At 43.6% G+C, this 26459-nt stretch overlaps 1 protein-coding gene across 2 annotated transcripts in view; it reads left to right on the top strand.

Annotated features, from left to right (window-relative positions):
* Nucleotides 1-545: 545 nt before the first annotated feature.
* Nucleotides 546-26459, top strand: part of LOC117463931 (nuclear factor 1 B-type-like) — a 63897-nt gene continuing 37983 nt past the window's right edge. For both annotated transcript variants that reach the window (XM_034106451.2, XM_034106448.2), the window contains exons 1-2: nucleotides 546-1037; nucleotides 3736-4267. In XM_034106451.2, coding sequence (XP_033962342.1) covers nucleotides 1011-1037; nucleotides 3736-4267 — 559 coding nt within the window. In that variant the 5' untranslated portion in view covers nucleotides 546-1010. The remainder of the gene's footprint in view (nucleotides 1038-3735; nucleotides 4268-26459) is intronic.

Here is a 26459-nt window from a genome sequence, read left to right as displayed (position 1 = left end):
AGTTATTTGGCACACTGAGTTGCCACTATAAAAGGCCAAAAAAGAAATAATTCAAAATATATTGTCTTTATTATCTAAAAGTTAGAAGCTTAGCATTCCTTTGTAATTCTGTAGTTTAAAAAATAAAATATTCAATTGGCTGTCTTTAAAACACTTGTATTCCCATAATATTCCCATTACATTTGCCTGATCCTTTACACATCAGTGACATGTATCTTATGGTTTATTTCAATAACTTTTCACATAATTTTAATGTGAGTTCATGTCGGTTGCAATGTCACTGACAGAGTTAAAAGTTATATATCATGGACAATGGAAAATAGTTGCTGTTGACGCGGGGCTGCGGAGGAAAATGTCCCTTTTCCGTTTTAACCGAGGCTGTGGTTCAAAGTCCCCAAAGAACAACACATTATGTGGAGTGAATGAGCAGATGAACTGTATGGTGTGTTTTCAGATAGAGAAGAAGAAGGTGCTGGCTGGTGGATAGGGGTTGTGTGTTTGAAGAAGGAGGAGGAGTGTGACTGTAATTACGTGGGAAAAAAAAAAAGAAGTTGGGTCTGATTTGCTGGAATCGCGCAGGACCGAAGGTGCACCGGTCGATTTCATATCAAGTTTGGTTAAAGCTGGGGTGAACATCACACACTGGGCGCCCTCTGAAAGCTTCCCACAATGCTTTTATGAACGAGATATCACAGACGCAGCGAGCAGACCCGTGTATAGAGGAGTAAGCAGCGGCACCGTGTGCACCCGCTCCACGAGAACAATCCGTTCACCGTGCGACAACTTTTAAAACATAATAACCTCCTGCGTGAAACATCTTCCTTTTCTCTGCGGAGACGACAATCTTTGGATCGCACACTTTTCATGGATGTTCTTGGATAATCTCTCGTTGATTTACGCGGATAGCTGCTCCACAGTCTTGCATGGTGCACATCGGTCCAGGAATGGCGCGATAAAGTGATCAGAGGAATCAGTCCAAGTACATTCACCTCTTGTGTAGCCGTCTCGTCATGTATTCTCCGATTTGTCTTACTCAGGTATTTGTGTCTTTTGTTTTATACATTTAACTGCTTTAATCTGCATATATTTGTAATAACATTTTTACAGGCGGTGGTAAGGGAATTCAAAGTTCTGTGCATGCGTCAGGATTAATACTTTTTATAATTTAAATCAACAATTATCCTGGGAGGGGAAATATAGCGTAAGAACTAACCAACATGTAATATGTTAATCCAATATGTGCCACAATTGGGGTATTTTTTTTTACTTTCTAGTTCTTGGATTTCAACAAAACCCCTATCGAAAATCATTTAATAGTTGTTGGCACTTACAAAGTTATTATAGGGCCAATCTTAACGCGCTCTTTGTGTGCGTAAAGTTATGCGTAAAGATGATTCTTTACGATAGCACTCCAAGACTGTCATTTTAACAGTCCTGGCTAATTGGTGCAGGTATGCTCGTTTTCTTAATTAGGTTATTTACGTCCTCCAATAACCTCACACACTCCTCCCAGCCTAGCTTGAACTGCGTGTATATTTAGTTTTCCACGTGTGTATTTCTATTTAGAGCAAAACCCCTATACTTTAGGGAAGTGGAGTTGGAGATAAAGCCACTTTCACTGCAGGAAGATCAGACCATGATAAGGTTGATTCAGCGTTGGACAGAGTAGCTGACTGTTTTGGCTGACTCAGTTTTACTGTTTATATTTTACTTGGCATAAGTAAGTGATTGACTGAGATGTGGTTTAGTTTATACTTAAGAGGATTGTGCTTTTATGGCCCCAGCTGAAGTGCACTGTATAGGCCTTGGCCAAGTCATTTATCTTTACAGCATTTGGCTTTAGCTGGCTAAAAAAAAATTAACAGAATATTTTAAGTGTTTTTCAACAGGAAACCAGAAGTGCTAAAGAGTTCCGAAACATTTGCAATCCAGCCTGTTTTTATCAGTTTAATTGGCAAAATTATAGCGAGGAGATGACATTTTAAGGAGTATCTCAATTTATTTCCATTTATTTTGACCTCTGTAAAACACTTAATAACAACCATAGTAAATAAAAACATTTTAGAACTATATCTTGATAATTAAATATGTATTCACAGTGTAAACTTAATTATTATACTTGACTTTACTCCACTGGAGAAGAGTTTTATTTGCCCGAAAGTGTGTGGCTTGTAAGGAGAGCAGCGGCAGGCGCTCATAAGGAGGGAGAGGGTTTCTGTGGTTTCCTATACAGCCTGCCTGACTGGCTGCCCCACAAAAAGAACAATATGTGGTTTAACTCTTCAAACGCCTCCTCAAAAGGGTCTGCTTACACTTTCCAATTTGACATTTTAATACCGTCAAATCCCAGATAAGTTAATGTTTCCACTTGTCACTCAAGCTGCTGTAATTTGTAATGACCTAACCCTAAATCATCCACAGCGTCCTGTACATTCCTCTATTTACACAAAACAAGCATTAAGAGATTATTATAATATATTTGAGACTTAAAGCCTGTAGGCCAGTGGACCGCTGTTGAATTGTTGGTGTGCAGCTTTTTTAGGATCATGAGAGATTCTCTCAAATGTGAAAAAATAAATTGTTTTATTAATATTTTCAGTCGATTTTGTTTAAAATGAAAGATAATATGGTATTAAGTGTACTACGGCATGATGCAAAGTACATAGAAAAACTCAAATAGAACAAAACATTAAAAAAGTGTTGAAAATATTTCCACTAATATTAATCTAAATCTCTGATAATTTAACGGTAACAAAACAAAGTCAAAGTCGTGTTGTAGTCAAATTGAACCTTTTTTCAATTTAAAATAAAATAAAAAGATACAAGAATATAATTTTTCTTCTGAAACCCCAGGGCCTTGGCTTATTTTTTCTATAAAAAACATTTAAAAGAAATAAATATAATTTAGTACTCTTTGCTAAAATGCGCCCACATAGTTATGTCCTCAAACAATGATTGGGTCAGTTGGACCTGCATACAACACAGAAACACACAGAAAACACACGCACACACAAAAGATAGGTTGAACATTTGAAAGTAGGCCATGATTTTAATACGACTGACTCAGGTTTTTGGAATGAAGCTGGGCCATTCTGTGTGTGAACCTCAACACTTTGGCACCAACTTGAAGTCCTAACTCAAATACCTTTCACACAATCGCTTCATTTCATACGCCGCCTTTCTTCTCTGCTAGTATTTTTGAATGTATTTTGAATTAGCAGCCTGCTTGTATGTTCCAGGAGAAAGGGAATCTCCTTAACTTCCTATTTTCTGACTGCACCCCATGACCCTGCAGCTTATCCTGCCTCCTTCGTATAGTTCACAATGGAATGTGGATAGTTTGATAAGAGAAATGCATCAGCGAGGGGGGGCCTGTAGCAGCAGCAGCAGCGTGCTCGGGAAATGAGAGCGGAGACGTGCATTCAGTCAGCGGGCCTACTGCTATTGTAGTGCTGGCAGTTGATATAAACAGTGGAATGTGCCTGTCATACCTGCTGTACGCCTAGATACATCCACGATGGTGAAACCAGTGTTGCATTGTGAAGGGAAACTTCTCTTAAAACTGTTCCAACTGCCAATATTATTTCATGTGACTGATTATGAGACATTGTTTATTTGTGGTCTGTGTTCCCTTCTGCCTCAGATTAGTAGCTGACTGAATCCATATTTCTTCTGTGTGTTTAATGGCATGAGTTTCTGATTACATTTCTCTGTTTCTCTCTCTCCTCACTATAGGATGAATTTCATCCCTTCATCGAGGCTCTTCTCCCTCACGTCCGTGCCATAGCCTACACGTGGTTCAACCTCCAGGCCAGAAAACGCAAGTACTTCAAGAAGCACGAGAAGAGGATGTCCAAGGACGAGGAGCGCGCGGTGAAGGACGAGCTTCTGGGCGAGAAGCCTGAGGTAAAGCAGAAATGGGCGTCCAGGCTGCTGGCCAAGCTGCGTAAGGACATTCGGCAGGAGTACCGAGAGGACTTTGTCCTCAGTGTCACGGGCAAGAAGCACCCATGCTGTGTGCAGTCCAACCCGGACCAGAAGGGCAAGATCCGCCGGATCGACTGCTTGAGGCAGGCCGACAAAGTCTGGCGTCTGGACCTGGTGATGGTCATCCTCTTCAAAGGCATCCCTCTGGAAAGTACAGACGGGGAGCGCCTCGTGAAGTCTCAACATTGTACCAACCCCACACTTTGTGTCCAGCCGCACCACATTACAGTATCGGTCAAGGAGCTGGACTTGTTTCTAGCATACTATGTCCAGGACCAAGGTAGGTTCAAGCTCACTCTATCTGTTTCACTGTGTGTGTGAGAGCTAATGCGCATGTGTAAATGATGGCTTGGCAAGGTCAGGGGTCACATGTGTTACTTTTTGGCAGTCTCACTGAGGATGGCTGAATTCACCACTACATTCGCCAGACAAATAAACATGAGGAACTCGATAGTCCGTACTGTATATACTACGCAGCATACATTTTAATACGGCCCAAGTGTGACTCATTGCTAAACAAAAAGGCAATCTGTGATACGTTTTAAATAAAAAACATGTTTTAAATGTGCATTTGCTCCGCTGTACCCTGGCGGTTTGCATTACCATTACACACACACACACACACACACACACACACACACACACACACACACACACACACACACACACACACACACACACACACACACACACACACACACACACACACACACACACACACACACACACACACACACACACACACACACACACACACACACACACACACACACACACACACACACACACACGCACACACGCACTGTACATCTATTTATTAGGATATTAAATAAGTAGTGACAAAAGTTGCAGTACACTTTGTTAAATTAAAATCAACCCACCAGTAACACAGGATATGTATAACCCCTTTGTTATTCAAGTCCTCGTGTGCATATTTAAAAAAACAGTTTTTTCTTACCGTTAAAAAAAAATCCCCATAGTCACTATTATATAATGTAAAATTATGTAATTTTAAAACTTGTCTGTTTTCAATCAAAAATCACATAACGATTTTGGTTTAAAATGAGGTTCCCATGATTTAAAACATGTAGTCATTCTAGCTGCACAATTATATTAATAAACATATTGCTGATAATAGGTCCCATTAAAGATTAGCATTTAAGATATATAAATACAGTGAAGCTTGAGGCTTCTTTAAATATTTGCAATAGATTTGGGATCATAAAATATGTTGTTTTATTATAATTCTTGCGTGTGATGTGTGATCGTGTTTGTGCTGAAATCCGTCTTTTCCTAATTCCTGAAAAGCTGGTTACTTTGACATGAAAGCCTTTCCGGACACAGTGATTTTCTCTGTGTGAAGGCTGAATCCTGCATGGTGGTAAATAAGAGGTTGTGTTGCCAGGTGCTGGATTAGGTTTACGTGCATGTTATTTAAAATGAATGTGTTAAAACGCTTTTCTTCCTCTACAAATGAGCACAAAAAATACAAAAATCGATATATATAATACTTTACTGAAACATTTGAGATAATGTCCAACCCTCAATTAAAAGCCTAAATGTATTGCATGGAAGAAATACATTTTGAATTTTTACAGTCCTGAATCTGATATTCCATACTATTTAAATTGAAGGGGAGAGTAAGTAAGGACAAAGAGCAGAACATGTTTGGATCTAAATGTACAAATCAATGCTATTTTTATTCTTATTTGGACTCCAGATGCATCAATTTTGTGTTGTTACTCTTGACGTGGTATATTACTACAATTCAGTAATATATGTCCCTAACGGTGTACGTCCTACTTTTAACCATTGGCACTATAGGAATCCACAATGTAGTATTCACTGAGAAATTCCCCAGTATTAAATCTATTGCAGTGACCCTGAAAAAGCACCACTACTTTGCTATTGAGGGAGGAATGGTGGTATAGCTAGCTCATTATCATCAAACCCTGAGCGCCATTTTGTGTTTGATAAGTGCCAGGGAAAGCAGAAGGCACAGCACCCAGACAATAATGGTTGCCACTGGCACCGGGGTTGGCATCAGACCCTCTTTTGTGTCTTTTGTAGGATGCCACCGCTTCTCTAGCTTGCATCTGCTGCATTTTGAACCGTTCAGTAGCAAGTTGAGAATGGTTCTTTAGTGCTGTTTTTAGATAATGTACTACATTTAAATGATAGTGCCTGTTTTTTACATTATGGAAGGTTTTTCACCAGCTTCCTTTTTTAAGGAAAATGTGTCCACGATGAAGGGAGAGCAAATGATAGAAGATCAATTTAAGTGTTTGAAATAAACGGTGAATGTTCTCTTTCGCCGGAAAAAAAATGTCCCTCGATTCAATATCGCATTGTGACTCCGAGCGATTATTTCCCGTTGTCCCCGAAATGTCTGTGTTGATACTTTGGCAAATACAAAATGGCATTCTTTCACCGGGATCACAAAGACGCTTTTGCTTTTCTTTCGATTTAGCGACCTAAGGCGTCTCTTCCTTTCTTCAAGTTACCAAGCAGTGCCCATCGCCAGACAATGCAGCCATATTGTGGTACCGTGTGGTGCGGCGCCATTTTGTTTTGCACTGTGCCAGGGAGGCAGGCAAATCACCAGTAATGGTTGTTAGAGGTTTGGAGGTTGGCATGAAACCCTCTTTGTCTGCTTGCAGCATGCCTTTGATTCGTTGGTTGGCATCCGCAATGCAGTGGGCACGTTGGAAAGTTTTTTGACCGTCGCAGAATGGAAGCCGCTACCTTTGTTCTGCTGCAACTGCACGAAACAATCAAATGCACAAAAAGTAGCAAATGGCTCGGCTGAAACAGAATCTGGCATTCGACCGAACTGCTAGAAAAAAATAGGTCCGAACGAATGTTGTTCTTTCTGTCCTGGCATCGACTTACTTTTGCTCTAATTTGAAAAACCAAATATGTTGCTCCCTTTATTTACACACCTGTGTTTATTCTGGTCTTTTTTTGGGGTAAAATCCATAAGTTCAGAGTGCATTTGTTTTGTATTCTGGTGGGTTGCTGCCTGAGAAAGGTCGGCGGGTTGGCAGCGAGTGTGCTGGATGAATTTAGAGAGGGCACTCAGCCCCCTTGTTCTGGGGCACAGACGCGTTTAGCCAGGCTGGGCTGTAGCACCCATGTGCATGCCCAGATGAATGCCCGCTGGGAAGTAGGCTGGGGGCTAGGAGTGGGGGTTGTGGTATCCATTGTGCCAACTGGCAGGCCGTGTTCAATACAGGGCCCTGGCTTCTCACACACACACGGCTGTTGTCCTCCAATGTTTTAATCGTTATCTGATACAACAAGAAGTGCATTTTCTTTTTCTTTGAATCACCTCCTCTCCACACTTGGATTCATATTTTGCATATCCAGTTTGACAGCTTGATGGAATATTTGTAACGAGGCATGTAGATAATGGTCATGTTAGGGCACGTCGGGAAAGTCTAGCTCTTGTTTGTATTTGGCTTTGTTGAGCTGCTCATCGCTATTTCCTCAAAAAAGATAGGAATGTATTTAACATGGTCAATGAAAACCCTCGCCTCTGAACATTGAAATGTCTGGAATTAATAATAAAAACATATACAAAATAATTCTGATAAGCAATCCTAAGTGAACATTTTGGAGGAATTTTGGATAATGTTACGTTTATGTAAAATGTTAAAATGTTGTGCCTTCTAACCAACATTTTTAATGTATTTTGCAATATTTTCATTGAAAAAGATAAGAAATGTATAGTAGAAATTAGAAATGACTACAAAAATGTGTGAAAGTAACCAGAAACAGAAGAGAATAGCTGAGGTACCCAATACTTACTGCTGAAAGTTAACACAGCCATAAAACATCATTACCTTGACACCCCCCCCCCAGTAATGCCACTTTTTTTTCACGGTGTCATGATAGTTTGTGCAAATGGATGGATTACCTCTGAAAACACGCTGCCATGTTAATGGAGACCTTGTTTTACTAGCGGCAGACTTAACCTCTGACCCCCAGGTCGTGACCTTTTCAAAGAGATGTGGCAGGGTATCCTCTGAAGTTTAATTGAGCACATCAGATCAGTGAAAACATGGCGTTGTGGGCCTGCGGCACGAGGAGGAGGAAGACTTTTTTGCCCTGGGGGGGAGTGGTAGCTGGGGGAGCTGCTCATAAGCCCCCCTGGTTGGCCTCCTAGATCGGGGTCAAACCGTGGCGGTCGCAGGATCACTGGTGGTCTTTTGGCAACTGTTTGAACCCTGCTCCTGCTTCTGGTCTGGCTGGTGGTCCCTTGGTTGACTGGCCTAAGTGAGGGGGAGTAGGTACCAGTGACACCCCCCTGTCCAATCCCTCAGGCACGGTCGTCTGGCTGATCTCTAAGGCCGAGCATCGCCTGCTTGCCACGCTGCGTGGGGTCGCTTCTTGCATCTTGTTTTCCGCCCTGCTGCCTCAGAGGTTTGGTCAGGCGGCCAGTGCGGAGACCTGACCTTCTGGGTCACAGTGGAGGTCTGTGACTAAGCACAACATCCATCCCTCCCTCCCCTCATCCCTCTTATCGTCCTCTGCCATCAGGAATCACCCCTGCGGCAGACTGCCCGGCCAAATGACTCCTTCTCTCTCCCTTTTTTCTTTTCCTCACTCCCCGGCTTCCCCTCGAGCCCGAGACTCCGACCATGACAGCTGTCCCGGGCCCAGGCACTCGGCCAGAGAGAGGGTGGCTGGGTTCGGGCCAGAAGTGTGAATAAAAAGTGGTTGCAAGCAGACAGCGTTAAGATCACTTCTGTTTGTCTTCTTTTTTTTGGGTTAAGTCAAGTAATTCAGCTGCCCTTTTAATTTTAAGTGAGATGAAACTGGAAAAAGTCTCGGGACTGAGTGCATTATTTTACTACTGGACGTGAATTTCAACAGTGAACATTCAGAACAAAAAATCAGCAAGGCCGTAAAATACAGCTCCTGGGAAAAACTTTAACCGATGACTCCAGAGCCATATAGAAAAAAACTCTCCAGTTTGAACTGCACAACCCTGAGCTCTGCTTCCATCCTGGCTTCCTTATTAGTATGCAATAGAGCCTGCGGTGTCTGGCTACCTCTCTGTCAGAGCCATAACCTATCGAACACATTCTCTCAATCTAATCCACTTAGAACTCCCTCCCAGCTTCACCGCTTGCCTTATTGATTTCCGCTTCCCACTAAATGTCCTCCCGTTCCTTTTTCTCTTAACCCGGCAGCTATTTATATTTTGCATTGGTCTTTCTTTCTCTCCCTCTTGCTTCTTTCTTTCTTTCTTTCTTTCTTTCTTTCGTTCTTTCTTTCTTTCTCTCTTTTTTAATGGCTTTACTCCCTCTCCAGAATCTTTGCTCATTTGTTATCTCCATCTGACTTTCTTCTGTCTCCTTTCTCCCCTCCTGCTCTTTCTCAAACACCAACCTGGGTGCAGTGCAGCCAGGTTGCCTGGCTCAGTATGAAGCTTGTGTTATTAGCAGCGGGGTTTTGCTCGAGCAAATACCTCAAGGCTTAAACAGGCCGTGTTACCTCCTTGGCCCTCTTTTGTGTGCCATGTGTACATAAATCTCCATGGAAACAAGGCAACTCGGAGCAGAGGCCACTGAGAAATGTGGATGCCTTCTTTCTCAACAAAATTTACAACTCCCTCCTTTTGCTCTGCTACACTGGGTTCAGTTTGCTTGTGTCACAGTTTGCGCCGTTGTATTTGTTCAAAGATGGGCCAATGCCTTTCTTTGGCTTTGTGTTTTAAAAGGCTTTCCTTGTATATTCAGCGGGACACTCACTTTTGCGTTTGTGACTGCACTTGGTTAAGGGCTGCACTTTGTGTCATTAGTCTATGGTTAAGATCTCAGCTTCACCACACTTTCCCAGGCTTTCGGGGAGGACCCCAAATGCATTTCAAATCCCCCCGAGGCCACTTGACTGGAGGACCGGCACCTCCCACCCCTCCCGGATAGATTCCCCACCCCCACCCTGTCTGCCGGTCCTCCCAAATGAAGACAAATGGGTACATTCACCCCCTATCCCAGGCACTACACTGTACCTCACTGTCCTGCTTACAAAGCAGACCCTCCCTGTTGCCTGAGTTTCTCTCCATCCAATGTCTGCGTTCTCTTTTTTGACATTGCATGTAAACGTACAGTTGTCCCATCTGTCTGCCAGACTGGTCATGTTTAGGCAGAAGGATCTGTAGAAAAAGAGGAACAAGAAGTTTCAGAGAGGAGAATGTTTTTTGACCTTCCATTTTTTTTCAAGTCAACCAGGAGAAAAGCACCCTCAAGTACCAGACTGAGACTTTCATGCAAAAGCCAGTCTTCCTTTATGCAGGAAGGAGCCTTGTGAACAACCAATGAAGGGAAGAACAGAATGGGAAGGGGTAGTTGGTGGGGTGTGATGGGGAACTTTGGGCAGGGGCAGACAATCAGAGCGGTTGCCCAGGAGACACTAACTTCTCTGTGCAGCAAACCCCCACCCCGCTTTGCTCCATCAAAGTCTTTTCAGTCCAGACAGGGCCGATCAGTGGCCCAGAGTGATGGTTGTCTCTTCTTTTGTCTGGCAGTACAGTACGGCCCATCACTGTGACGGCTCGACAAGACCTGAGCAGGACAGAAAAATAAAGGCCCCGCCATCGCAGCGCGGTGCAAAATCTACTTTTGGGTGGGCGTGTTGCTTTTAGGGGTGTTGGGCGAATCCCCCAGAGGATTTCTTTCTAATGTCAGTGCAGCGGGTCAAAGAGGGGATATGGTGTCTGGGGCTTGGGAATGGCCTGCTTGGGACGGATTCATCAGCGCCCCATTGAGTTGTCAAAGCTAGCCAAAGAGCTTCCACTCCTCCCTCACATATGTCAGGTTCATTTCCCCAAAAGCTCCTAAATGTAGAAACATTTAGCAGAAGATGCCATATATTCAGTGTGATAAACAATACAACCCCCAATAAGGTTTGTTTTTATGGACCCATCCAGTAAGAAAAGTTATAGAACAGCAGTCATGGCAAGAAGAATAGGAAAATAAGTCATTTACATTTTTACCACTTACATAAACATTCCGTTTTTTTACGACTGACAGCATCTTTAAGCTGGGTTTTATGTCATGAAAAGTAATGATATAGAGGGAGTGACGGGAAGAGAGGAAATATGGACCTTGTTGGTTGGATATCCCATATTTAAGAATCACCCAATAGCAGGTGTTACAGACGTACTTTTAGAGAGACTTAGTTTTCATACAGTCTTTTTATATCAAGGCATAAACAAACATACACGGGGAAACAATAGGCCTTTATTTTGCACAGATTTCTTAAGAAATTCTACAAGGAAATGTGAGGATTCAGGCATGGCGTAAATTGAGCTACCCTCAATTACTATTAGTATTCCCTTTTGCCGTCATTTGCTAAATTAGATGTGATGAGTCTATGGGTTTGGCCCTAATCACATTATTTTCCACTGTGCTAATAGTTGTGTGACGCTAGTCCAGTGCTGACCCTGTGATTAAAGCTCGCCAACTCACTAACAAGATGGTTAATTAACCCCGTTATTTTTAATGGGGTAGTTACCATACTGCCCCTGTATGATCAGACTCCAGAAGGATCTAGAATTGGCCCCAAACTCTCCACTGGCACAGACCTCCAGCTGAGAATGTTGCTGTACTTTTAGAATACCCTTCAAAAATGTTACATGCAAACACAAAAATGCACACATGGAGACATAGGTTCACACTCTCTCATTTGTATTATATCACCTGCACTTCAGCTCGAAAGACTGCTTTTAGATTCAACAAACCGCAACGCCTCACGATAACAACCAGTTCTCTAGCGTCTGTCGGGCGAAAATGAAAGTGTGAGAGCTTTAAAGGCTTGTTCCGGATTGACTAAGTCAAGATTGTAATTAGGCCTCCAACATGTGCGCAGACCTACAACCCACAATTACAGTGTGGATTCGTACCAAAGAATAACTCTGTCATGCCTCTCCTAAACCTCATGGTGTTGAGTGCATCACCAATAAAATGTGGCTAACAATAGCTTATCGGTTTATAGACACTAGCTCTCTTGTTGCCTCTCTAATAAAACACAACACTGTATTTTTTAAGAGCCATGATGTAACAGTTGATCTCCCCTCATTGTTTGTACAGATTTGTTTGCAATCTGTGGTCTGGGCTTTGTACTGCATTCACATACATTGTTGAGCAGTTATGATACCTACAGATGGCTAAATGAGCAATGCTGACGCTCATCATCTCTTATGCGACCACAGCTGAGTCTGCTCGGTGTTTCCCAGGAACATCTTCATCTGCTTATGCAGGCCTGTTTCACAAACTATTAAGCCATCGCCAGACATTTTTCTCCCCTTTTTCTGGAAAACCTCTGGCTGTAACTTGGGTTGCCATGTGTGTCTTGTTAAGGGCAGTTATGACAAATGGCAGCAGCTGTACAAACTAATCTCTCTGTAGCTTTCACACATGGCGCCCAATTAACAATGGACCACTGTGGGGCCCTAATCCACGGTGCAGCCATCCTCTGGTCCCGCTCACCGAGCCAACTGCCCCAGGAGACTCTCTCCTCTACACTCCTGCTAGCTCGGCCTGTAACTCCACTCAGATGGGAGCCGGTGAACACAGAAGGCATGCCCGGGTTGGAGACACGGTAGCCATCTTGTTTGTTTCCATGTTGGGAAGCCTTGTTCCCGAAAGCTACAGAGCCTGTGTTTTATTTGAAACTCTGGAGTTCTCCGGGATTGGGTTACAGCCCTGAGAGTGTTTAGACTCAGATGTTCACATGCACATATAAACTCACTTATTCAGCTTGTGTATTAAAACACATGCACACAGCTGCAGTTGATAGATTTAGCAAAGTGGTTGCTGAACAGGCGGGTGGGAGCAATATGTGTATGTGGGTGTGTGTGTGTGTTATCGAGCTTTCCTGTCAGTGGGCATATTTCCAGTAGTATGATGATAAACTGCTGTTTCTCGTGCCTAAGATAGCTAAATGCATTGTGTAATGCACTTAAACAGTGCATTCACTATCTCCAAGGTCTTATAGCATAAATACTATGCCATTATGAATGCAGCGGTATGTATTACCTCCCAATTACTTATATGCTTTTTGTCTTTGGATTAATCCCTGCTACTATCATGCAAGAGCAATATCCAAGTTTCAATGTGGGAAGTCTTTCTCCTCATCCAAGATTGTGTCAGCAATGCTTTACCTCGCCAAAGCCCTTCCTTTCAGTTTTGGATTTCGTTATTATTTTATCTTTCAAAAAACTGTAACACTGTAGGACAAAAGTCACTGTTGTTTCCTCATTTTTTTGACTCTGATTCTAAACAAAGCCACAAACAGGAGTTTGAGCCTCAAAAGGGGGGTGTTGAAGAGTCGACGGCCATCAGGAAAACGATGCAGGCCTGTGCCAAATCTATGACATGAATGAAACAAATGGATGAAGGAAAATGAAAATGGTTGGGGTGTGATCTCTGGCAGGCAGTTTGAAACCAGTGCCAACAGTTATGAATGGGAAACCGCTGCTGAGCTAATGAAAAAAAAAGAAATGAAAGAACTCACTTTTTTTTATCCACCATCCAAGAATAATTAAGCGCGCGCAGGCCTTCTGGTGTGGCTGGAGAAAGCCACAAGACACTTGACTAATATCTCACCGCAGAGGAGGACAGTGAAACACAGATGGGGCATTTTGAAAAAGGCTATTTCTTAGCTTTGAAAAGAGGGCAATTGAAACTAAAGGTGGAATTGAAAACTGTAGCACTTAGGAAAAAATAAGTTTTATCAAAGAAAGTTGGCAACAAAAACACACATAGTACATTGCTGGCATGTCCAACCATATCTGTTAAACTAACCTACATACACTCAGACACACTCACATTGCATCTAGACATGAACACACTCTCAACCCTTAACTTAATCCCAGCTCGAGGTGTTTGGTAACAGGGCTTAAGGGAATCTGCAGGGATCATGTACTTCACAGTACTTAACTGTACTAGAGCGCTGATGCGATTAGTTGATGATTCAACCAATTTATCGTCAGAAATTTGAATAATCAATGAATCCTCAGAGCTGTGAGGAATACCCTTCTTTTTCTATTTTTCATTTTAAGCTTGTTTGGACAAAATAAGCACTCAGTCAAATATAATCAATCAGTAATGAAAATAAAAATGATGTGCTGTGTGTATCTCTCTTACAGCCCTGTCTGTTCGATGACATGATGTAAATAGCAGAATGGGGGCCAGATGTACGTTTATATAGGACCTGACAAGGGTACAGAGCAGGACACCAGGCGGAGGCGTTGCATACCATGCACTCTATCACGTACACCACATGTACTGTGTGTAAAGCAAAGAAAAGAACAACTGTTAATGATGCATGGTGGCCTGCTTCATGACACCACAGGCTCCAAAGCTGAAAGAAGAGGAAGAGGCTAATTACAGCAGTAAGAGCGTATAGTTAAATAAGATTTGTGTTGTAAGTAAGGGTTAAACTGACACAGTGCTGGTCTCTAGGTTAGATGTATTGCTTTTTGTGAGCGAGGACCCCGTAGGCGCGGACTTTATTTTAATCCTTTATCGACTCGCCCTGTAGCCAAGAACAACAACAATGTTTTTGTTTTACCGTTAAACCTTTTTTTAATCGGCATCTTGTATGCCACGAACATCACCCGGCGCTGACAAAGCACGCACTGTTTGGAGGCAAACGCTCAAAACAAAAAGTGGTTTCCCCATTATGGCAATCAAAGCAACGTTATCAGCGATCAACATATTCTCACCCAGAGACAGAGAGGAGAAGAATGCCCCATTGACTGATACTGCCTGCGAGGCCGGTCGCGCTGATCTCCTGAAGAAAAGACCAGTGTCGCTGGAGGACCCCCCCCACTGCCTCCCCACTCTTTGCCTTCTTCCCTCTATATATGTCTCAATACTTGTGGGATCCGGGAAGGGGGGGAGCTGAAGAGGGTCGCATGTGTGTGTGTGTGTGTGTATTGTCGAGGTGCTGCCGGGCGACTCTATCCCATGCTGGTGGTGTGTGTGTGTGTGTGTGTGTGTGTGTGTGTGTGTGTGTGTGTGTGTGTGTGTGTGTGTGTGTGTGTGTGTGTGTGTGTGTGTGTGTGTGTGTGTGTGTGTGTGTGTGTGTGTGTGTGTGTGTGTGTGTGTGTGTGTGTGTGTGTGTGTGTGTGTGTGTGTGTGTGTTGGGGGGTGAAAAGACGGAGCCGTCACCTGCCAGACTGCTGGAATGTTAATGCCGTGGCTCTGATAATTGGATTTTGTACACACCGTCTGTGAGGAACGTCCAGCAACTTTCCCCCTCTTATTGTTCGACCCAGCCCCAGACCCTCAATAGGGCTCGGCTATGTTTATACAAGCACTCACGTCTCAATAAAGACTGTTTACAATGCGTGTGTGAGTGTGTGCGGTGGTAGACTTCTGAATCACGGTGCAATCGTGTGTGACGGGGCGACTGAAGTGGAAGCAGGAGAGTGTCAGATTATCGAGATTTGGCAAACATTTAAGATATTAAGAGATTTGTTCTGTCTTAGAATAGGATTTGCCCAGATTTTAGGAGTGTTGCAGTAAGATTTTGTACATACTTGGATTAAAGATTTGTCACAATGGGACCTTCAACCCTCATAGATGATTGTTTTGCTAAATTATTCCTCCAAAACTCCCAGCAAGCCTTCATTTTTAGAACTCTTTTGCACAGTCAACGGCAGGCACACCCACTTTGGGGTTAAAGGTGAAGAGGAAGTGCTCCCTATTGGTGGGATATGTCCGAGGCGTACATGATCTGGGATCATTAGGGAAGTTATGGCTCTTGTTTGCGTCGGGGGGAGCCTGGAATCGGGCCGGGAGCTGTGACGCACTGGTTTCCCTCTCTCTGGCCTCCCATGCTATTTCCACCCAGGCTGCAGCGGCTTGAGCTGGTTAAAAGTCTCGGCTGCACTGACCTAAATTCCTCATATTCACCTCAGAAGACCTTTGCCTAAGCCAACCAACCGTTATTTCCATCCCTATAGTCTTCCTATGCGATGAGCATTCCCTTTGTTTGTGTATAAAAGTTCCTTCCTGTACATAAGGATGTTTGAAAAAAGCCATCCTCTTCCCAGCTGTAGGCCAAAAAAACAATGACAGAGGTTTTTCTTTTGGCACAGAGACTTGTTGTGGTTAGATAAACAGCCACTAATTGCATTTAATCTTTTAAAGTAAGGTATTTGGAACAATTAATTTGGTATGTTTACCAAACAGCTGGTGTGTGGATCCTTTTTTCCCTACCTCTTTCGAAGATGTAATGGATTTGGTTCACCTCGCTGGTTAGTGAGAAAATAAGATGGGCGCTACATTAACTTATGCATGGGTTTGTATTCAGGCTTCAACTGTTACAGAAATAACAGCGTGAAAATCTATTTAGTTTGGGCAAGATTTCATTCAAGTGAAATGACTTTGGTTTGGATGCCAGGTTTCTGTTTTGTGTCACGGCAACACTGTGCCACTTCCTTTTAGAAACAAATAGCATCTCAAACAACAGGTCATTATAACCTCTGATAAAATATGAACCACATTATTCTTACTTAGCAACATGTTCAATGAATTTGTAATCATCAGTGTTTAAGTAAGAGACGACACTACAAAAAAAGCTGAATTATGTGAAGAGAAAAATGGTCTTGTTAAAAAATCTAATAATGAAATAAGTCAGTACGCTGGTTCAGGAAAGATGAACAGAAAGCATGACTCTCTTACAGGTAGGATCTGTGCGTGTTTGTTATCCACCGTCTTGCTCTGTTCCCTTGAACCTGGCAGTAGTGTGCTGTTGCATAAACAATGGTCTGGGCAGCCACCTTTGGGCTATTGTAGCCTTCCACGTGGGTTGAACTCTGGCCAAGTGGATGTTGTTGCAGGAGACGGCCCCGCAGCCAAACACGCGAGCCAACCAGAGGCCTCGGTTCCAGGAGGCGAGTACTCACTGGACAATACCCCAGGATAGTAGTGTTTGACAGCTCCTGGATCGCGTGAAGCAACTTTGAAATTCAAACAGAGACGGGTGAATTGGCCATGTTGCGTTCCCTCGCAAATGTCCCAACTAAAAATCAAACTGATGTTGGGCAAAGGAATAAAGCGGTTAGTTCCGTGTGCAGGATTTGAAATGCAGCATGTGTTTAGCATTTATTATGAGGTGTTTCAAAATGCATGCTCTCTTCATATCTCACTCGACTCACCCGCCACCTGTATAAACACTTGTACTATTGCGAAACGGTTCCAGGGAAGGCTCTTCCCGGGCTTGTTGTTAGAATGAGGTCAGCCTACACCACTCTTCTTTTCTCCCTCTGTTCTCTCCTTCTCTCTAAGAAGGAATAAGATCAACTTCAAGGCATTTGTACTTACTGTACACTTGAACCTTTGTATTTCCTTCCGTGCCATTGACAAGCGATGACTTGTTCCTTTAAGTCCTGTTATAAATGATTTCATGTTTTGAATCTGTGAGAATTATCTGTAGTAGTAACAGGCGAAAGCACTAATACAATTACTATGACAATCAGCGCATGGGGAATCCTGAAGCCCTGTTGGATTCATTTGTATATTTTCTTTGGTGAGTAACGGGGATAGGAGGTTGCTGTATCTGAATTCTCGCTGCATGACATCATTTGACCCCCCCCCCGCTGCTCATTTTACCCCATCGCAGCACAAAAGGGCGCTCTGAGACGTAAGAGGAGTGCACATGTATCATATGCTTGAAGTCTAGGAAGCACCTAATCGCGCCGCCCCGCAAAAACGCCATGCTCCCAGAGGCACCGCTGGTGGACCGCGTCGTGTCTGGAACACTGTAACAGGATCTCCAGAGAGGAGCACAAAATGGGTGCTTTGTGTCCAAGATTTGTCCAGACAAACCCAGATAAGGAAACCCAACAAGGGCGAGCCGCAGGAGCTGCCTCTGCGACTCGAGCGAATAACCTTTAATCTAGGTCACGAAGCCAGATAGGGGCAGCAGCGGTGGTAGATAACGGGTGACGTAAGGTGATAAAGAGAAGGCTAATGTGGGCATCTGCAAATAACAAATATTCCTCTATTGATTAATCTGCCAAATATCTTTACTAGTTGCGATTATATGAACTGCTCTTCCAATTGAACCGATTAGCAAAACATTTTTGAAACATTATTCAAATTATCATTGTAAATAACGGGCGTCGGATGATCTCTACCAAACAAAGAGTGCATAAAATGTCTGAAAACATTGAAAAATGTCCACTGCTCAGTCGATTCAACAATCTGCGGCAACACACCGGTTGTGAGCGCAAGTCATAACAAGACCAATGCACGCCCCCCTCAACAACTGTGACTGGCCCCCGGGGCTGTGTCTGTTTCCCTGCACGTCCCAAAACCATGGTTTGGGGGGGACAGCACCAGATCGCTACACGCACCATGTGTGTCGGCAGACCACAAAATGCTGAAGCCATTACTTGGCCCACTCTAGTGAAATTGAAAGCAGGAGCCAGGAGCAGCAGCAGCACTAGCTAGTTTTGGCTGCGTGTTTGGGGGCAGTGGAAAGGGAAGCCCGGTCAGATGGTAGTGCTCACGCTGACTCGTTGACGGCAGCAGGCTGCACACGACTGACGCCTTGTTGTCGTAGCGCCAGCTCCTCCCTCGCATGACCTCCCAATGATGATTTTCCCTCTTTGAAGTTTGCAAAAGTCTCTGCATGCGTAGACTCTTCAATCCTCCATATGGTGCAAATAGATCCCTGCTAATACTGTCTTTAAGACCATCGAATCCTTCTTAGATCCAAGCTGAAACCATACCTTGTAAGACTGATATTTTGGAAGCAACATACTATTTGCTGAAGAACAACACACCAATTCTGTTTCAAATCAGACATAAGAATGATTTTTCCCCCACACACAACAGGAAAATGGATAATAAAAATGCTTTATATTTGCAATATGAATTTGGTGCAGCCAGGGTGGATTCCTGAGCAGGGCTATCAAGCACTCTTTACACACACAACAGGTAAACATTTGTCAAAATAGTCTTTGAGTAAAAAATGCCAGCAAGATGAACGTTTTCGAAAAGGGGTATTGGGCCTAAATTCTCGTCTTGATTCTCGTGTACCTCGCCCAATTTGAAAAATGTTCTTTCTTTTTCACGAAATTTCAATTCTGTGTACCTAGCCAATGACTTTCCCTAGACGGCCCCACTGCAATGGAATCTTACCAGATGCACGATTACATTACACGTGCTGAAAACATGAATTTAGGCAGCACTGTCTCATGTTCATATTATATAATGATGAAACATTCGTCCAACCACCGTGTCATTTTAGGCTGGACCACTTCTCTTTCTCTTGGCATTTCAAAAAAGGCCCATTAAGAACAGTATCCCCGTGGCGTTAGTTAGCCGACCCTGGTATCCAGCGCTCCTTAAATCTTCATGTTGCCGTATGCCCTGCAGGAACCGCATCCATCTAACGCATTAGTTCAGGGTATTGTGTAACATGCGGAGTACGTCGTACATTGTGATTGTATGTAATTTATGAGCAAGACGATGATTTGAAGTAAATTTCACCAAGTTTACATTTCTGGAATACTTCTTTCTCACGTGATACTGCACTTGGCGGCTGCTTGAACTCACTCGTGATTCATTGCTGTGTTCATGCTTGCTACTGTACGCTAACTGGCTTGTTTGTTCTCTTCGTTTATATACGTTTTGATTCTGTTTGTCTTCTATTCTCAACTTAATTCCTTCCGGCTGAGTAATCTACGATAGCTCACTCACTCAACCTCCCCGTGCAACCAGTCTTTAGGTAGCATGTCGAGGCATTTTAAAGTGCAAGGACAAAGATTTACCAGCAAAGAAAAACCCTTCCGTTCCCCATCGATGCCTTCAAGGTGGGATCCCATTCGGCTGCATTTAGCGTTTTGTAATCTATTTATTTATGCCTTTATTTGGTGGGATAAGGGCTCACGGAGAAGACTTATCTTCAAGCGCACGTCTGTCATCTGCTGCTGCAGACAGAGTGCTCTTTCATTCGCTCCACTGAAAGAGGGTTCACAGAGATTTAAGGGCCAGCATTGTTTGTGCTCTGCGATGCTTAATCACTTTTGATTGGACACCATATTAAAACTTGGGCTCCAGGCGGGAGAGAGCCTCTTCATCTAAAGCGAGTACCCGTCCTCAACAAAAAGAGTGGCGCTGCCTCACAGGGTGGATGATGGGGACAAAGACTAGGAAAAGGAGAAGATAGGGACGGATAAGAGTAAAGGTCTAAAGGTTAACTCCCAAGTTACCAACAACACCGCCTGCATGAAACTTTTTGTATGTCGATTATTTGATAAATACATCTGTGGATTCAGTCCTTTATTTGCAAAAAGCAACATATAGTTTCTGCAACTTTGCCTCCAACGTCTTATCTTTCCGTGAGCTCAAGGAGTAAGATGGCGGCTTATTCCTAAAGCACTTCACTTTCCCACACACCCCCCTGCACTCCATTTCACTGCAGCACTGATTACACATAGTGTTTACATATTCCATAGAGCGCTGTGACAGAGATAAACCTCTCCTGATGCTTATCCCCTGGCCACAATGTGGAAACCACTAAGATCTAATGTAAACCAAACGTCGCAGCTGCCCTTTCATGTCTCGAGTGCCAGTTCTGCGCGCTGAGTGAGAATTTTGAGAGCTCGGCTTTAAGGAGCATTGGTTAAATTAAAGTTAAAACCGTCATGCTTTCTTTTCCTGGGTCTTAATGAAGTTGGCATGCTCCTTTTATACAGTAAGGGCTTTTTCAGTGTCCGCAGGTGGTGGTGGCACAGTGTTGATCGACTTTAGCCAAAAAGTGTTCAACCCCAGATTTGATTCCAAAATACAAATGTATGAACTTTTAAGAAACTCCTTTTCTCTTACTAATGGATTGTGAAAAGTTGAAGTAGCGTGCTCTGGTGCACTGGAGGAGTTTTTGACATGCATTGATGTGAGTTTTGGGAGTGAATATTTGCAGCAAGGGATGGCGTTTGACAGAGAATGTGATTAATGATCCGCACATCAGCAAAAGAGGGGAGCGCTCCCCATAAAGTGGGTTGTGGGATTATAAAGAGGGTTACACTCGGAGGACTTCTTGGCATTAATTGGACCGTTTCTCCTGTGGCTGCTGTCACTCTTCACGGCGCACTGTGGTGTGTGCATGTTATCACACATGAGGTCTTGAACAGTAAATGTGTCACAGAGAAATCACACAAGCAGCCTAAAGATATCCTCGCGTGTATGTCTCCTATCGTCTCACGTTAGGGTTCTCTTGCTCAAATCAAGACCCAAAAGGTTTTCTAGTTTTGACCATTTGTTGCTGATATAAACGCCCTCCATTTTCTTTTCAGTTGTAGTCCAATCTATAGGTTCTTCCTCGCACCTGCACCACACCCTTTGTCAGCATGCTACTGCTCCACCTGGTCTCAGGACACACAAACCCTATCGTTGTACAGAACAAGCTGTGCTATAGTGGCCACGGTTAACTAAGGGAAATGATGTTACTCAAATAATGAGAAGCGCCCTGTCAAGTCGAGGTGGTTTGTAATGTACCTCAGATCCTTTTCACTGGAAGTCAAATAACTTCACAATAAGTCACACATAGTGCTGCCTGCTTTCGCGTCAGTCATTTGATATTTAACAATGGGAATGTCTTCACAGCTTTGACAGACTTGTTTTTCTCTTGCCTCTACATCGGCTCCAAATTGCCTCCATAAATCTAAAACTAATCCACAGAGTGCGAGCTCATCCCTTTTAATTTGTTTGCCCGCTTTACGTCCATGAAGATGTTCTCCAGTGACATCTAAGCTATCACATTGACAACCCCAAGTGGCTCCTAATACTCCGACTGATTTCTCTTCTATAGCTGCTTTGATGCTCCCTTTATTATATTCCACGGGGCTATTTTCTCCTCTCCTCTTGTTTACGAAAGACGCCCAATAAGGCCTTCAGCGCGTACAGCTTGAACTCGCAGTCTGCCGCGTGGCCACTTGGGTAAAGCTGAGGCCTACTTTAATCAAGACATGAGAATGACCCACTTCATTTTATGCTAATTGGTTTTGGGGGAAATTAGGATTGACTGTGAAGAAATGTTTCCGTTTGCTTTCATAAGATTATAACAAAGTCATATCTTTGCATTGAAGTAGGCTGTGTTGCCATAATTCCTCTGTGGATTGTTTTCTTTTACACAGTTTTCTATACTCTTGTGATAAGAATGAATCACTTTGCTCAGCTGTTTGTATGAAAGCTGGCCTAATCTGTTGAAATGCAGAGAAGTGGCACTGTTACGAGGTGCTAATGGCGTGCTAATTCTTGGGGAAAGGCAAAGTGACCAATACCTTCAGCCGAGTGTTTACTACTCACTGCCCTTTGACCCCTGTCTGTCAGGCTGAGGTCAAATTCAAGTTGTTGTTTCAGCACTGTGTGTGTTTACATGGTATGCTGACATGTTGGTTTTACAGCCCTAAATGCTGTATACCAACACATACAATTCCCATGCATTGCGATGATTTAGGAGTGTGGACAGATTATAATAAAACCTTTAATCCACAATCAGACCATGTCATAGGGGTTTTAGGTTTGTGTGTGTACTGTAATGGTTTCATCCTGTGTAGCAACAATTATGACCCAAAAAGTTATGTGGAAGAATCTTTGCCTTTAACATAGCTTCAACAGCAAAAAGACGTACATTTAACAACTTATTGAAAGGTTAAAAAGTTTGCTAAATTTAAAACCTGCTTATAATTTTTGTATTTAGACCCAATGTGTTTTGTTTGGATACATCTATAGTTTTTTCTTTGAACTTGTAGAAAAGTCCAGCACAGATTAAGCATAATTATAATTTGTCTTATTTCATAGCCATATAATCAGCTCCCATTTTGGAATCATTATTTCAGATAATATATGTATTGAATTTAAGCTGTTGTGTTTATTTTTCCTTTTTATTCAGACCTCTCATAAGAAAGTGCTTTGTACATCTAACTGACCATATCCTTCAATTAGCTAATAGCCTGTCCCCCTCCTCAGATGTAGTTACTAGGCCTTGTTGTCGTTATGGTTTCCACTGGCGAAACATGCAGAAATAGCGGTGAGATAAAACGAGAGGTGATTTAGTGGCCTCGTCACAATGCGCCGGTGGCCAGCTTCCTACCTTTGTGTGGTCGAGGGGCTCAGGGGTGCGGCAGCGGATACATGGCCCGGGTCCCGGCAGGCTCGGGGAGGGAAGGAAACCTGGTGTCAAAGGCGATCGCTTGCTGCCTCTGTTATCAGAGCAACAGCCGCTCATAGTTACACTCAGGGATACTAGTAACTATGTGTATGCAATGTCATGTCGCAACTTTTAATTATAACATGTTTAAGCATTCATGGTAAAATCAAGTGAAAGCAGCATAAAGCAGAGTCCAGTGGAAGCTGGGGGCGTGTTACTGCTGCTGCATGCTTTCTTTCTCCTGCTCCTCTCCGCACAGGCCTCTCCTGTAACCTTGAGAGAAGCCCGCGCAGGCCCCAAGTTCATCGAGTGCATGAGGCATATTTTCGCTGAGCGTGCTTGGACCGCCCCACTAAACCCCTCGACCCCCCCCCACCCTCCTCCCTCTTCCCTCCTCCCCATACATACAGCTTCTTTTTTTTTTCTTCTCCTCCCCTCCTCCTAAAGACGACTCCCTGTAGGCCTCGCCTTTCACAGCGCCTGCAAAGGACATACATTATGTGTAAAAAGAATTCCATATGGTGTCATATGATCTGTGTAATTCCCTCAATTGATAAAAAAAAAATCACCTTGTCGGCACGATTCTGTCCTTTGTAAGGGGGCTCTGTACTCTATGTACTACCTTGTAACATTTGCGCAACTTTTTTTTCGGGTTTATACAATTATGATACATACTGCACATGGGTTCCACATGACATTAATGTCTGAACTGATTGAAAAGGGAAAACAGGAACTTCAACAAAGTTTTATTATCTCTTCCTTTGCAAATACCTAAGAGTCACTTGTAGGCATTCTTCCAGAGGTGTACCTGACATCAGCTGTTATGGCCTCCTGTTTTGGCTGAGGGGCAGGTCTGTGGCAGTCCTACGGGTAGGCTGTTCCAGGTAAGCCCTGCCAAGTTCAAGTGGCTTGGAGCAAGCCCCGCACCGCAAAAGGGAAGTGTTTCTGCAGGGCTGCCAACCTTGAGAGAGCTGTGATTGCAACAAGCCTGTTGTGCCCTCAGTATCAGCAAAGAGATAGTGTTTTCAACAAAATGCACACTCAAGCAGGCCCTCAGGAAGAGAAAATATGGCACGTACAGATGTATATATTCAGATACTTGCCAGAGGGAGGGTTGTAGAGTCGGCTCCAGTGGTGGCCCTTTGATACTCCTAGCTGTTGTTCCCATGAGGTGGCTACTATCAGGAGATTATGTTTTGTATGGCCTTTGGACAAATCCCTCAAAGAAATTCAATGTGATATATAAAGATTTTGATTAGTTAGTTCTTCCTCTAAAAGAAAATATATAACAAAAGGCCTAATAAAGTAAATATTTTGTGTGGTTGGTATTCAAGAAGGCAGGAAAGGGTATGTGAGCGCAGTAAAACATGTTTAAGAACTGAGACTATGGATAAACACCTTCAGGCAAACATAACATGCATATGACTACGGCATATTTCTATCAACATTTGAGTGACTGGGAGGTGCCACTAAGATTTTAAGAGAGCTAAAGAAAGAAAGTGTGTGTGTGACTCGGTGTACTGTATATTTTTCGTGTTGCCTCCAGCTTGAGTCATGAGCTGTTGTGATGAAGGATGGAATCAACTCGCAGTCAAATGCAAACAGAGGCCAATTTTTGTACAGCTTGTCGCTCGCAGCTTTAAAGGCACCCTGCCAGAAATATTCAACGTAAACAGCACTGCTTGCCTTCCTGAGCCGAAACCGGGGCCGAACAGGAACTGGCTCTCTCCTCGTCCTCCTGCAGCTTTTACTCCGAACCCCTGCACCCCTGATCTCAGTGAATGAACTTTTGGCATCTCTAATAAAGTGAAAACAACATGCTTGGGTGAGTGGAAAAGCAAGGACTGTGGGAGCTGGCTGTAAGGCGGGCGTAAAAGGCCCCTGTGGTGTGGCCCTGAGTGGACAAATCCTAACAGGCGGAGGAAGTGGAGGAAGGAGTGCTGGGAGGCGCATACGGATTGGTGGAGAGGCGTGCGGGTGGGTTACAGGGAAAAGCAGCAAAAGGGGAATTCCCTTTCCCGTACTGAACAGTGATGGAAAAAGTGACTGCTAGATCTCGTTCACGCCGCTCCATGTCAAAACAGTCGAGCGCTGCCGTCATCTGTGCAAATATTTCAAGAGATTATGGTTTTGGAGCCTCGTGGGAAAGGCTGAAGCAGCGCAGCGAGGACTGCAAGACTTAAAGTTGCTTTAGCAGAAAGCCTTGCCTTCTTAACTTGATCAGAACATGAATGTAATCACAAAATCACAATATTCAAGGTACCTGCAAACAAACCTGCCAGGTGAAGCCTGGTGACATGCCTTTGTTCTGCGTATCATCGTAGTATTTTGGAAACGACCCAGAAACTATTTGGAAACAAAGGGCCTTTACATTCTGGTACTAAAAAGCGAGGGCGGGCCAGGCTTGCTGTGCCCGAGGACGCCACATGCTACACGGTTTCTAATATGACCACAGTGTGTCGTGTTAATATGATTTGTATGTCAATATACACATATTTCCAAAAAAACCTGAGAAGCTACTGATGAGGTTTTCCAAAACCATGCGACCAAACACTGTGGCCTCATGTCTGGATGCCATGCTTTGCTGGAACATTGTTTATGACTCTCACACAACAGAATCTGAAATGAATTTAGCGCCTCTCCTCTTCCCACTGTAAACTGGCGCTGTGCAGCCAAAGCACATGTTGTTATTGCTGCAGTGGCAGAGGGGCTGCCCCAGCAGGCCTTAGTAGCACAGAACAGATTCGCTCTGTGTTTTTGCCAGGATTGTGGAATAGAGTTCTCTCTCTCTTTCTTTCTGGCTGTGAATACTCGCTTAGCAGGCACTTAAGTATGATTTATAAATCACACATTGTGAAGTGGCAAAGGGAATTCTCTGGTAAACCTGAGAGATGCCATTTGCATTTTGTTCTCCTGGAAGATGTGTTGTCATGATATGCCGCTTTGTGGATGTAAGTGACTTGCTGTTGACTGTTTTGAGTCTCTGGGTGTTGGTGATTGATTTGTGCATCGGGGAGCTGCAACCACAAAGAGCAGAGACGGTGTGCACCTTAATGGCTGTTCGCTGCGTATCTCCAGACAGTTGGAGGGTCCACGAGGTGTGGAGGAGCTCCGCCGTCTCTGGATCGCTGCCAAGGCTCTGACCTTGTGGCGGGCACAGCCACTCCCTCGTGAGTTATGTGATAACCGGTTTTATGATGCAGCTTTTTTTCAAATCACTGCTCTGCATGGCTCACCGAAAGAGCATTTACCTGGTGCTGTGATTAAAGGAAAACCACCAACAGTTGTCT

Source organism: Pseudochaenichthys georgianus, chromosome 18, assembly GCF_902827115.2.
Source record: "Pseudochaenichthys georgianus chromosome 18, fPseGeo1.2, whole genome shotgun sequence".
In the NCBI taxonomy this organism is placed as follows: Eukaryota; Metazoa; Chordata; class Actinopteri; order Perciformes; family Channichthyidae; genus Pseudochaenichthys; species Pseudochaenichthys georgianus.
This window is presented reverse-complemented; position numbering and strand designations above follow the sequence as displayed.